This window comes from Phycodurus eques, chromosome 13, assembly GCF_024500275.1.
Source record: "Phycodurus eques isolate BA_2022a chromosome 13, UOR_Pequ_1.1, whole genome shotgun sequence".
Lineage (NCBI taxonomy): Eukaryota > Metazoa > Chordata > Actinopteri > Syngnathiformes > Syngnathidae > Phycodurus > Phycodurus eques.
The window spans coordinates 8,257,509-8,270,678 of record NC_084537.1 but is presented as its reverse complement, the minus strand read 5'-3'; the positions used below and the strand labels follow the sequence as shown (position 1 = coordinate 8,270,678).

The window sequence follows — 13,170 nt, the reverse complement described above, 5'->3', positions numbered from 1 at the left end:
GGGCAGTGTGGGTTCAGTTCCCACTCAGTGATGGTGCGAATGGTTGTCCATGTCTATAAGTACCCTGCGACTGACCGCCGACCAATTCAGGGTATAGTCTGCCTTTCTTTTTTTTAGTCTCCCAGCTGACTATCCCAGTCAGCTGGGATAGGCTCCAGTACTCTGCGACCCCAACCAGGATAAGTGGAGCTAAAAATGGATGGATATTTCCATCCTGTACATTAAGGCATCTGCCTCACATTTCTGAGGTCTGGGATTCTAATCCCAGCTCTGCCTGTGTGGAGTTTGCATGTTCTCCCTGTGCCTGTGTGGGTTTTCTCCGGGTACTCCGGTTTCCTCGCACATCCTAAAAACATGCATTCACAAGCAGAGATGCGGTGTGGTGTCATGGTTGTGTGTTCCGGTTTTTGTCTTCCCCCTGTTTCATACACACCTGCTCCTGAGTGCATCTTCACCACCTGTGCCTCGTTCACCCTAATAACCCCTGGCATTTAACCTCGTGCCTCATTTTTTCTCGTCGCCAGTTCGTTGTACCTTTTCGTCGCGTTCCAGCCTTCCTTTTTTCCACGTCAAAGACTCACAGCAAGACTGGACCGATTATCGACCTCGCCTTTTTGCCTCACGTTTTTGGATACTGTTGCCTTTTTTGGATTGCCTGCCTGTGTACCGACCTCTGCCCTTATATTAAACCTCTGTTTTTGAAAATGTCCATTTGTTTTGGAGTCGTGCATTTTTGGGTCCTATCCTCTGTTCCATTCATGACAGTGAGGTTCACCTCTTTGTGAACAAGTGCGTGAGAAAATAGTCGAACAGTTTAAAGACAATGTTCCTCAACGTACAATTAAGGGATTTCATCATCTACGGCCCATAATATATTCAAAAGGACCAGAGGGTGTGTTCCAACTACAGAGCCTCCTCAGCCTCCCTGGTAAGGTCTATTCAGGGGTGCTGGAGAGGCGGGTCCGTCGGGAACTCGAATCTCAGATTCACGAGGAGCAGTGTGGTCTTCGTCCTGGCTGTGGAACACTGGACCAGCTCTTCATGTGTTTTGTGGACTTGGAGAAGGCGTTCGACCATGGACTCCGCAAAGGCTGCCCTTTGTCACCGATTCTGTTCATAACTTTTGTGGACAGAATTTCTGCTTTTTGCAGATGATGTGGTTCTGTTGGCTTCAGCAAGCCGTGACCTCCAACTCTAACTGGAGCAGTTCGCAGCCGAGTGTGAAGAGGCTGGGATGAGAATCCAGCACACCTGCGACCCTAGTGAGGATAAGCGGTACAGAAAATGGATGGATGGACATTTCTAACTACCTGGCCAACTACCTACCGACCAACCTACCTACCTACCTACTAGGACTCTGACTCATATTGACAGTAACAAAATGACTTTCAATCAAATTGTTACCCCTTGTACTATTCCGAAATAAGACTCCAAGAAATAAGAAGTCCAATTTGATTATTTGAAAAGTACGCTGGCACGTTTTGTCATTTTCCCCTTTAGAAAAGTTTTTCTTTCTATCTTAAAGTGGATTACTTTAAGGTGGCACGGTGGACAACTGGTTAGCACATCTGCCTCACAGTTCTGAGGACTGGGGTTCAAGTCTCGGCCCCGCCTGTGTAGAGTTTGCATGTTCTCCCCGTGCCTGTGTGGGTTTTCTCCGGGCACTCCGGTTTCCTCCCACATCCCAAAAACATGCATGGTCGGTTGATTGGAGACACTAAAATGCCCTCAGGTGTGACTGTGTGCGAAAATAGTTGTTTGTCGAATGGCATGAGAAAATGTTGATATTGAAATAGATACATATGCTTCGATATCACCCTACTCAGCAAGGGAATCAAACCCTAGGAGAAAATGTTGTGACTGAAATATCAATATTCAAAATACTAGCCTTCGCAGCGCTGGAATTAATTCCGAAGAGAAAATATTGATACTGAGATATTAAAATAGGAATCATGACTCTTCATTAAATATAAAAATACAGTGACAACTGCTGGATTGGCTTCGCCTCTAATACATTAATCCGCTTCCTCTTCCTCAAGACAACAAATTCAGAGAGCAGATGCTGGCCCACACAGACACACAACCATGCACACACGCGCACACACACACACACACACACACATTCATTGGAGTAAGTCAGCGAGGGATAAAATGGGAAAAATAATATAAGCTGTCACTCGAGTTGTGAGAAACAACAGCGGAAATGCCAACGGGCAAAAAACTGTGGATAAATGTATTGGGACACATGTCACTTGAGTCAATAAATGGACCTCTACCAAGTCCCGAAAATAAAGCCAAATAGTAGCTATTTTACTGGCTAATAGAAACAATATTTCAAGATGATAGTTGTCAGTTGCTGCTAGGAAAAGTTCATAGGGCTGAAATATGGAGTAGTTGACCTATGGGCTCGTGAAAAGTTCTACATGGGCGAGCAGGGGCTGACAGCACACTTGGAAAACTACACCCAAAACAAAAATATAATATTGGCTAATCTATATTAAATATATGTAAATAATGTCAATGTCTTCCAAAAACTCAGTTTTTAACAACCAAAACAGTTTTGTTAATGCGTTCCAAATGCTAAAGTCCAATGACAAATCAAATCATTACGACATTTTTTTCAGTCAGTTATTGTTAGACAGAATTCATTGGGCTGGACTACTCTATAGTTGCCCTGCGGGCCAAGGAAAATATTGGCATTACCCCACTAGGCTGGTGACAAACACAGGGCTGTTGAATGCAGTGCCATCCATCCATCCATCCATCCATTTTCTACCGCTTATCCGGGTCGGGTCGCGGGGGCAGTAGCTTTAGCAGGGACGCCCAGACTTCCCTCTCCCCAGCCACTTCATCCAGCTCTTCCAGGGGGATCCCGAGGCGTTCTCCTCCCAGTGGGACGTGCCCGTAACACCTCACCAGGGAGGCGTCCGGGAGGCATCCGAATCAGATGCCCCAGCCTGGCTCCTCTCAATGCGGAGGAGCAGCGGCTCTACTCTGAGAGCTTCTCACCCTATCTCCAAGGGAGAGCCCGGACACCCTGCGGAAGAAACTCATTTCGGCCGCTTGTATCCGGGATCTTGTTCTTTCGGTCACGACCCACAGCTCATGACCATAGGTGAGGGTAGGAACGAAGATTGACCGGTAAATTGAGAGCTTCGCCTTTCAGCTTAGCTCCTTCTTTACCACAACGGACCGATACAAAGTCCGCATCACTGCAGACGCTGCACCGATCCGCCTGTCGATCTCCCGTTCCATTCTTCCCTCACTCGTGAACAAGACCCCAAGATACTTGAACTCCTCCACTTGGGGCAGGATCTCATCCCCGACCTGGAGAGGGCATGCCACCCTTTTCCGACTGAGGACCATGGTCTCAGATTTGGAGGTGCTGATTCTCATCCCAGCCGCTTCACACTCGGCTACGAACCGCTCCAATGAGAGTTGGAGCTCACGGCTTGATGAAGGCAACCGAACCACATCATCAGCAAAAAGCAGAGATGCAATACTGAGGTCACCAAACCGGACCCCCTCTACGCCTTGGCTGCGCCTAGAAATTCTGTCCATAAATGTTATGAACAGAATCGGTGACAAAGGGCAGCCTTGGCAGAGTCCAACCCTCACCGGGAACGAGTCCGACTTACTGCCGGATATGCGGACCAAACTCTGACTCCGCTCGTACAGGGACCAAACAGCCCGTATCAGGGGGTTCGGTACCCCATACTCCCGAAGCAACCTCCACAGGACTCCCCGAGGGACACGGTCGAACGCCTTCTCCAAGTCCACAAAACACATGTAGACTGGTTGGGCGAACTCCCATGCACCCTCGAGGACCCTGCCGAGGGTGTAGAGCTGGTCCACTGTTCCACGGCCAGGACGAAAACCACACTGCTCCTCCTGAAACTGAGATTCGACTTCCCGACGGACCCTCCTCTCCAGCACCCCTGAATAGACCTTACCAGGGAGGCTGAGCAGTGTGATCCCCCTGTAGTTGGAACACACCCTCTGGTCCCCCAGAGGGTGTGGGGACCACCACCCCACCACTGGGGACCACCACCCCAGTCTGCCAATCCAGAGGCACTGTCCCCAATGTCCACGCGATGTTGCAGAGGCGTGTCAACCAGGACAGCCCCACAACATCCACGCTCTAACCAGTCTAACCGACTGGTTAGAGCGTCGTCCCCGTGCCTGCATGGGTTTTCTCCGGGCACTCTGGTTTCTTCACACATCCCAAAATCATGCATGTTAATTGAAAATTCTAAATTCCCCATAGGTGTGAATGTGAGTGCGAATGGTTGTTTGCTTGTATGTGCCTTGCGATTGGCTGGCAACCAGTTCAGGGTGTACCCCGCCTCCTACCCGATGATAGCTGGGATAGGTTCCAGCACGCCTCCAACCCTAGTGAGGAGAAGCAGCTCAGAAAATGGATGGATGGATGGATGGATGTTGCTTCGCAGATTTTTAGGGCTCGACCATTGTTGCCCCACGTTCCATTACATTTTTATCCATTTTCTGTATCGCTTATCCTCACTTGGGTCGCGGGCGTGCTGGAGCCTATCCCAGCTATCATCGGGCAGGAGGCGAGGTACACCTTGAACTGGTTGCCAGCCAATCGCAAGGCACATACAAGCAACAACCATTCGCACTTACATTCACTACGGGCAATTTAGAGTTGTCAATTAACCTAGCATGCATGTTTTTGGGATGTAGGAGGAAACCGGAGTGCCCGGAGAAAACCCACGGGGAGAACATGCAAACTCCACACAGGCAGGATTGAACTGTGAGGCATACGCTCTAACCAGTCATCCAACGTGCCGCCCACATGACCCAATTAAAAAAAAAAAAAACTGCCATAAACTTAACTACACCGACTAGTCAGTTTGATTGACAACCTCTTGACAGACAGCTGACGGAAACAGGATGTCTGAAAGACCGACCGAAAACCTATATTTGTATGTGAATAAGTATTGAAGTCAATTATTGCTTGGCAGATTTTTAGGGTTCGACCACTGTTGCCCCACAGCCCAATAAAAAAAAAAAACTGCCATAAACTAGCCACGCCAACTAGTCAGTTTGATTCACAACCTCTTGACAGACAGCTGACGCAAACAGGAAGTCTGAAAGACCGACCGAAAACCTATATTTGTATGTGAATAAGTATTGAAGTCAGTAGTTGCTAGGAAGATTTTTGGGGCTTAACCATGGTTGCCCCATGGCACAATAACAATAAAAAAATTAAAAACTGCCATAAACTAGCCACACCCATAGGTCTGTTTGATTGACAACCCCAAGACAGACAACAGACGGAAACAGGAAGTCTGACATAAGATGGGTAAATTTTCTCAAAACAAAAATCAATTACGTCACGTGATACATTTATAGTTGTTGCGAGGCACAATTCCAAGGGCTCACCCAAAGTTGCCCCATGGGCCAATTAAATAATTTGCTTTAGCTAGCCAGAAGACACACTCACTAGGTTGTCTGACTGACCCAAAACGTTTTTCCTCCAACAAAATTCTAATTAATTACGTTACATTACATAGTTGTAGTTAATTACGTTACATTACATAGTTGTAGTTAATTACGTTACATTACATAGTCATAGGTACTGCCAATAGTTTTACCATGGGTCAATAAAAAACAAGATTTCAGATGGAAAAATAGAGGCGTGTTTTTCCCGATGAAATCATGATGAATAGCCGGTAGCAAAGGCGTGTTTTTCCCGATGAAATCATGATGAATAGCCGGTAGTAAAGTCTTGGAGGTCATTCCTCTTATCTGGATCATGTCCTGGTCCAGTGGAACGTCTCCACCGAGATCCCGACCCGACTGATAATAAAATCTCAGCCTTCCCTGACTTAATAAATCCGCATTCATCCCTCTCGACCTTGACTTCTGCCTTTCATGGCCGCACTTATTTCCATAAGTGACTCTGAAGAGGAAATATGAGCACAAAGAAAACAGGCTCTGGTGCCGCTATGCTGTTTTGTTCAGCTGAAGGGTGCTTGATGATGAGCTGCGAGGTTTAATGGAGGGAAGCTAATGGTCCCCTCAAGCTTCCTCAGCTCAAACAAGCAACTCCTTTAACAGTAGCTTGACTTTCTGCCTTAAGCCTGCCAGTAATTACTCTCAAGTGCGAGGGGAAAAACATGGCTCCAGGGCGCCGTCATTCTTCCACCGTCCTACAAGAGGTGCTAATGCTAACATTAGTGGTGCCTTAAAAGCTAAGAGGTCATTGTTCTTTAGGACCCAAGCAACTGCTCAAATTGTAGTTTCAAGGACTTACCCATACATTTAAGTGACTTCCAAAATTGGCTGGGTAGTGCCACCTGGATTTAAAAAAATAAAAAATAAAAATCAGCCTCCAAACACAGTTTCATGTAGAAATGTGAAATTCGATCGGCATATCTATTATGAGTAGACCCTCAAAAAAGCCTCAAGAGCCCATGCCTAAAGAGACACAGCACGTCTGCCATTTTGTTTTAAAAAGTTCATTTTAGGATCATTTTGGTCATGTACAGGTTTGTTTTGAATCTTTTTGAAAATTGAGCCCCCGAAGCTATTTTTTTTTTTTTGGTCAACATGTCAATCATGAGTAGACCCACAAAACAATCTAATGAAGACATGCCTGGAACGACACAGGAAGTCTGCCATTTTGGTTTGAAAAGACAGAGATCTCAAAGAAAAGCCAGGATTCATAAGCCTTCATCAGCAGCCCAACAATTGACAGCTCCCCACTGTTGGATTCATTTCTGGTGTGTCCGTTTTCAGCATATTGCTTTGTTGTTATTAGCATTAGGATTCCCAGTCCAAAGACAACGGACAGAGGCATCATCTTCTTGACTTTTGTTGACAGTCGGTAACAATTTGAAATGTAAGCGTACAGGTCTTAGCTCTCATTTGGTGAAAGTACACCGTTAGCACCGTTTCCATTGTTAGCGTTATGCCTTCCCTGCATGGACGATTATCAATTTGACTTTGACTCCAACAAGCGAACAGCTTTTAACCTCTACACCAGGCGGCAGTCATTCGCCATCGCTCGTCACCTCAGGCGCCACCGCCGTCCAAGTTCTGCCATTAAAAAACCCAATTGGAAGCAAGCGGGGAACTCCGAAGGAAGGCGAGAGCGAGCAAGCAAGTGACCGTCGGCATGCAAATGAGCACAGCGTGCGGCGCCATTATCTTTCATTAGGCTGGGATTAAAGTCGTTTGCTCTTGTCGGGGCTGTCTGTCAGCGAGATGGCGTGGAAATGAAATGCAGAGAGAAAAGGAGATCATATGTGTTGATGACGACAGGTGGAAGAGTGAGTGTGTGTGTGTGTGTGTGTTTGTGGATGGCTTTGTATGTGTATGCTTGCGTGTGTTTTGCGCATGAGAGTATGTACGCGTGTGTGTGTGTGTGTGTGTGTGTGTGTGTGTGTGTGCACGTGTGGATGCGCGTGTGTGTTTGTGGATGCTTGTGTATGTGTGTGCTTGCATGTGTTTGTGTGCATCCGCGTGTGTGTGCACCCATGTGCGCGTGTGAATGACCTAGCCGATCAAAAGCTTTTGGTTCCAAACTCGGCACAGGTACAAATGATGCTTCACAAGCGCTCAGCCGTGTGAAATGATCACGTCACGCTCTCTCTCACACATCCTTGCCGTTTTGTCCAGAACAAGAACTCTGATGATTTTCTATGATATCCTATTCAAGCATCCTCCAAAAGCAATTCTGTAGAAAGTTTTCCCTGCAGGAGAAAATATCAATTTATCAGTATAGGCCTACCCGATACTGCAATCAATCACAGAACTGGGCATTTTCTATACTTTTCACTAATGTGGCATCTCAGTGTTTTTGTCCAATTTGCCCATTAGTCTTGAACAGAACGATGCTTAAATATCAATACTCCCATACCAGCCTTCCCAATGCTTGAATCGAGTCGCATGTCACAATATCAGTATTGAAATATACAGACTGCGATAATAGCCTTTCCGATACCGGTATCAATTCCCAGGAGAAAATGTTGATACTCCATTACCAGCTGTTCCAAGAGTGGAATCGATTCCCAGGAGAAAATACGGATACAGTCTTCCCTCGCATATGAGCTACTCTCTGATTTCACCTATTTGCTGATCTTTTTTAGGGGTGGGACCTATCCTCTGTTGTTAACTAAAAAAAATACAATTTGCTACTTATGTGCTAAGGCCAAAGCCCAGTATAATAAATATTGATTTGGTGCCATCCTGTGGCATTTTGGTACGTGGAGCTATGTTGAGGTGAATTGAAGAGCTTCACGTTGGGCCTTGCCGCCAGCTTGTGGCATTTATAGGCAACGATAAACCTTTCGCTCCGGCGTCAATTGCTCACGGCAAGGCTCGCTCGGTCCCCTGTACTGAAATATTAATCCTTGGATACTTGCTTTCCCCATACAGGAACTGATTTTCAGGTGAAAATATCAAAGCTGCTTGGCACAACACTGGCATGGATTCCCAGGGGAAAATCCATCTTTTCTGATATTGGAATTGAGAAGAAGAAACTCAAGGAGTTACGGTATGTTAGCGGTGAAAGCACTTTACGTTGTCGTTACTACTTGTATATTCTGGTGTTGTTGTTGTTAGCATTCCAACGTTAGTATTGCCAGGCTGCTTTTGACTTATTTATCATCGCGAGGCCCGAGGTCACAATTTTGTGCATTAGCTTCCCGCCTCCGTGTGAGGTTATTTTAGTAGCTCTACGATAGCATTACACTACCAGAAAAAGGCGAATAAATTGAGCTGTGACAACATCATCATCTTCATCATCATCGCCCTCTAATCTACTGTATTCTATAGCCGTAATACTTGCTGTTGTTCATACATGGATCACAATGTGTTGGAACAGACAGGATTTACACCAGCTTGTGTGGAAGGGCATCATCATGGAAGCATCTTCTATCCAAAAGTATGTGGATACTCTGATCTAATACCGGCTTCCACAATGTACGAATCAACCACTGGAAGAAATTATCAACACTGAAATGTCAATAATTCTGATATTGACTTTCCTGGTACAAGGACTGGACAATATCCCAATACCGGCCTTTGTTTTCATGTACTGCAATTGATTCACAGGAGAAAATATCAAGACTGAAATATTGGTACGCCGATACCAGCCTTCCTGATATTGGAATTCATTCCCAGGAGACAATACCAGTTTTGACTAAATCCCCTCAGAGCAGGGGTGTCAAACTCATTCTTGTCACAGGCCACATTACAGTTACGGTTTCCCATTAGAGGGCCATTATAACTGTGAGACCATATAATGTTTGATGTTTAATCACCTCATCATATTATTACATATAGACAACAACTTGATGGATAACCATTTTTTAAATCAGAGTCAAAGCATAATAGTTTTCTCAACTATAATTCAAGGTATAGTAAAAAAGGAGTTTGGCAACCAAAAAAATGCTTGCAATATCTCAACACTATTTATTACATATGATAATTTGAAAATTTGGTACAGATTTTAGCAAGAATTGTGGACGTTTCGGAAGGCCATTTAAAATGATGTGGTGGGCCTTGAGTGTCACACCTGTGCTCGAGAGACAATATCAAGTCTGAAATATTGTGACTCCCAAACCAGCTTTCCCAATACCAGCATCGAGTTCCAGGAAAAAAAATATTGATACTCTGATACAGGTGTTCTCGATACAGAAATTGATTTCCAGAAGAAAACGATGATGCTGAAACGTCAATAGTCTGATACTGTCCTTCCTTTATTCATTTATTCATTTTCCGTGCCGCTTATCCTCACTAGGGTCGTGGGCGTGCTGGAGCCAATCCCAGCTGACTCTGGGCAAGAGGCGGGGTACACCCTGAACTGGTCGCCAGCCAATCGGAGGGCACATAGAAACAAGCAACCATTCGCTCTCGCAGTCACATCTACGGGCAATTTAGAGTCTTCAATTAACCTACCATGCATGTTTTGGGGATGTGGGAGGGAACCGGAGTACCCGGAGAGAACCCACGCAGGCACGGGGATAATAATGGAAAGTCCACACAGGTGAGGCCGGAATTTGAACCTGGGTCCTCAGAACTGTGAAGCAGATGTGCTAACCAGTCATTCACAGTGCCGTGTCCTTCCTTCATAGTGGAATCTATTCTCAGGAGGTAATATTATAACTGTGATAGCAGCCTTCACAACATTGGAATCGATTCCCAGGAGAAAATATCGATACTTTGATACCAGCCTTCTCGATACTGAAATTGATCCCCCGGAGAGAATATTGCTACCAAACTATCAACACTATGACACCAGCTTTCCCAATACTGGAAATACTGAATATTGATTCTCCGATACCAGCCTTCCTAGTACAAGAATTGACAACACCCTATGGCCTTAGCCTTCCTAATAAATTCTCAGAAAAAAAATATGAATATTGAAATATCGATTTTGGTATTGATATTTCCGGTCCTGGAATCCAAGAAGTAATATCTATATCAGTCCCGCCAAAACCATCTACTGTTTTACTTGGTATCATATCGGCAAGGAAGACCGTTTTATTGCTGATGTAGCTTCTAAAGTGTCATTTTGGTTCATTTATTAGCCTGGAGGCAGACAGCAAATCAAAACATTTTGCTACACATGAAGCAGGCGTCGCGAAGAAACGTTTTTGCTGTCTTTGCCGCCCCCTAGCGGCCAAGAAAGCAGCACATGCCCTAAAAAAACACAGCCCTTATGTGTTTTGGGTTCCTCTTAAACGCACACACACAGAAATGATGAACAAGAAGATGAAACAGATGGAGACGGAGGACGAGGAGGAGGCTGACGACACATTTTTACACTCAGGAGGAGGAAGAGTCGACATCAAATGTGCCCTTTGGGGAAGAAGATGAAAAGGAAGAAGAGAACAAATGACGTCCTAGATGCTTTCAACTTTTTTGCATCTTGGCGAGCTACCTTCTGACCCTCTTGAGGATGACTCACTGCATGCATGAAGATGATGACGAGTAGATAAAACGCACCCTCATCATCCTCACACTCGACACACTTTATAGATCTATTTTCTTCACATAAAAGATCCAAGAAATGAGCTCCCAGGTTCTCGTTTGCATATCAAATATCAAAGAAACAAGCAAGTCCAACATTTTAATTGCAACTTTTCCCACTCGCGGTCCATTTTTAGTGCACTTTCTTGCTTATTTATAAAGTGGACCGAGTTTCTTAGTTGTCGCAAGCCGGCCGAGAAGGCTCCGCAGCGGGGGTCGCGCTCGCTGCGTCTCCCTTCTCCTCCTCCGGTGGGCAAGAAAGAGAAAGAAAAAGTGCCCAGATGAAAGCAGCGAGCATGCTCACCTTGTGCTGGAGTCCCGCACAATAGCGACGAGAGCGCAAACAAACAAATCCACGCGGTTCTGCTTCGGCGCGCATCCATAGTGATGAGAGGATGAGGAGGATGGTGCGGATCCTTCTCCTCTTCCCTTCCTCTTCTCTACTGGTGATGCAAGTGCGCACTGAAGGAGGAGATGTGAAAGAGAGAGAGAGAGAGAGAGAAGGAGGGACGGGGGGAGGAGAGAATAAGAGAGCGAGAGCGGAGTGCGATAAAGAGAGAGGAGAGTCAGGAGAGAGAGTGGAAGAGAGAGAGGCCTAAATAGAAGGTAAATGAGGGAGAGAGGAGCAAAAAGCAGTAAAGATCGGGGAGAAAATGAGCGCGAGGACGGAAGGAAGGAAGGCAGGAGAAATAGAGAGGGAAAAGGGGGTGGGTTAGGTGAGGGGAGGAAGGCAGAAAGGAAGTTTGGTGAACTAAAGAAGGAAATGAGGAGGGGTTCGGGAGAGGCCCAAACATTTTGGCATATTCATAGGAGTACACAATTCTCAAAATTCAGCCCCCGACGCAAGTTTTACAGCACCAACATGAAATTGGGTCAGCGTGTCTGCCACGAGTAAGCCCACAAAAAAAGTCTCCTGAAGCCATTCCCAAAAAGACACAGAAAGTCTGCCATTTTGGAGAGCCATGAACGTCACATACTGTATTTGAAAGTGTATTTCCCTGAGAGACATCTACTATTCTTTAACATGGAATCCAACTAAATGCATGCATCTTTCAGCAAGACCAACAATTTTAGAATATAATAAGTCTCTGAATGTATTCTTTTTAATAACTGCGTTCTACTGACGCTAACCAACAATAAATAAAATAATGCGACGTCTGTTGCAGCGTTTGACGTGGTGAGGTTGCGCTTCATGCAGCCTCTGTCCATTTGTCCTGAAATGCACGGTAGTCCTCGTCTTTCTTTCTTTTCGCCAGCTTGTCAAGTTTGCTCTGCAGAATTAGTTAGCTATTTGATATAAAGGAAGGAAGTTTAGTCACTGATGGCGTAGTGGTACACTCACCTGACTTGGGTGCGGGCCGCGTGGGTTCAATTCCCACTCAGCGACGGTGTGAATGGTTGTCTGCGACTGACTGGCGACCAGTTCGGAGCGTAGTCCGCCTTTCGCCCGAAGTCAGCTGGGATAGGCTCCAGCGTCCCGCGACCCTAACCAGGATAAGCGGTGTTGAAAATGGATGGATGGAAGGAAGGAAGTTTATTTCTTGACCTCACAATGACCTGGGTATTATCCAATAACACTAGAGTTTGGTGTCTGACGCTAATGTATCCGGAAGGACAGCTGTCAAGGCTCAAGCCACCCGCATCGGTAGATCATTGGTGAACCCACAAAACATTCTGAAGAGGCCATGCCCAAAAGGACACAGGAAGTCTACTATTTGGCTTTGAAGCAGCCTTTTTGGGTAATAATAAATAGCCTTTCACTTCAAATATGAACTTGTCCTGAGAGATTTTAAAAATTCAGTTTAAATTAGTATCATGAAATTGGCCATTTCAAAAACACACATGAAATCCGCTATTTTGCTTTAAAGCAGCCATTATGGGTAAAATGAGCCATTTACAGTACTGCAAAGGGGCACTTGTTCAAGGAATTTTGAAAATTCAGCCCCTGGAGCCATTAATTAGCAACATGAAATTTGGTAGTCATGTCTATCATGGGTAAAGCCGCAAAAAATGTCTCGATCCATGTCTGAAAAGGCACAAGAAGTCTGCCATTTGCAAAGATTCAAGGAGTTTAATTGTCATACAAATACATTGACACATGATATGGCAGGAAATTTGATACCCAAGATACCAGATTAGATTGGAATTGTGAAATATGAATAGAAT

General features: G+C 45.4%; 1 protein-coding gene across 2 annotated transcripts in view; it reads right to left on the bottom strand.

Annotated features, from left to right (window-relative positions):
- LOC133411721 (contactin-associated protein-like 4) overlaps window positions 1-11,428 on the bottom strand; it is an 83,016-nt gene extending 71,588 nt beyond the window's left edge. For both annotated transcript variants that reach the window (XM_061694381.1, XM_061694382.1), the window contains exon 1: window positions 11,309-11,428. In XM_061694381.1, the coding sequence (XP_061550365.1) occupies window positions 11,309-11,387 (79 nt within the window). In that variant the 5' untranslated portion in view covers window positions 11,388-11,428. The remainder of the gene's footprint in view (window positions 1-11,308) is intronic.
- Between the last annotated feature and the right edge of the window lie 1,742 nt (window positions 11,429-13,170).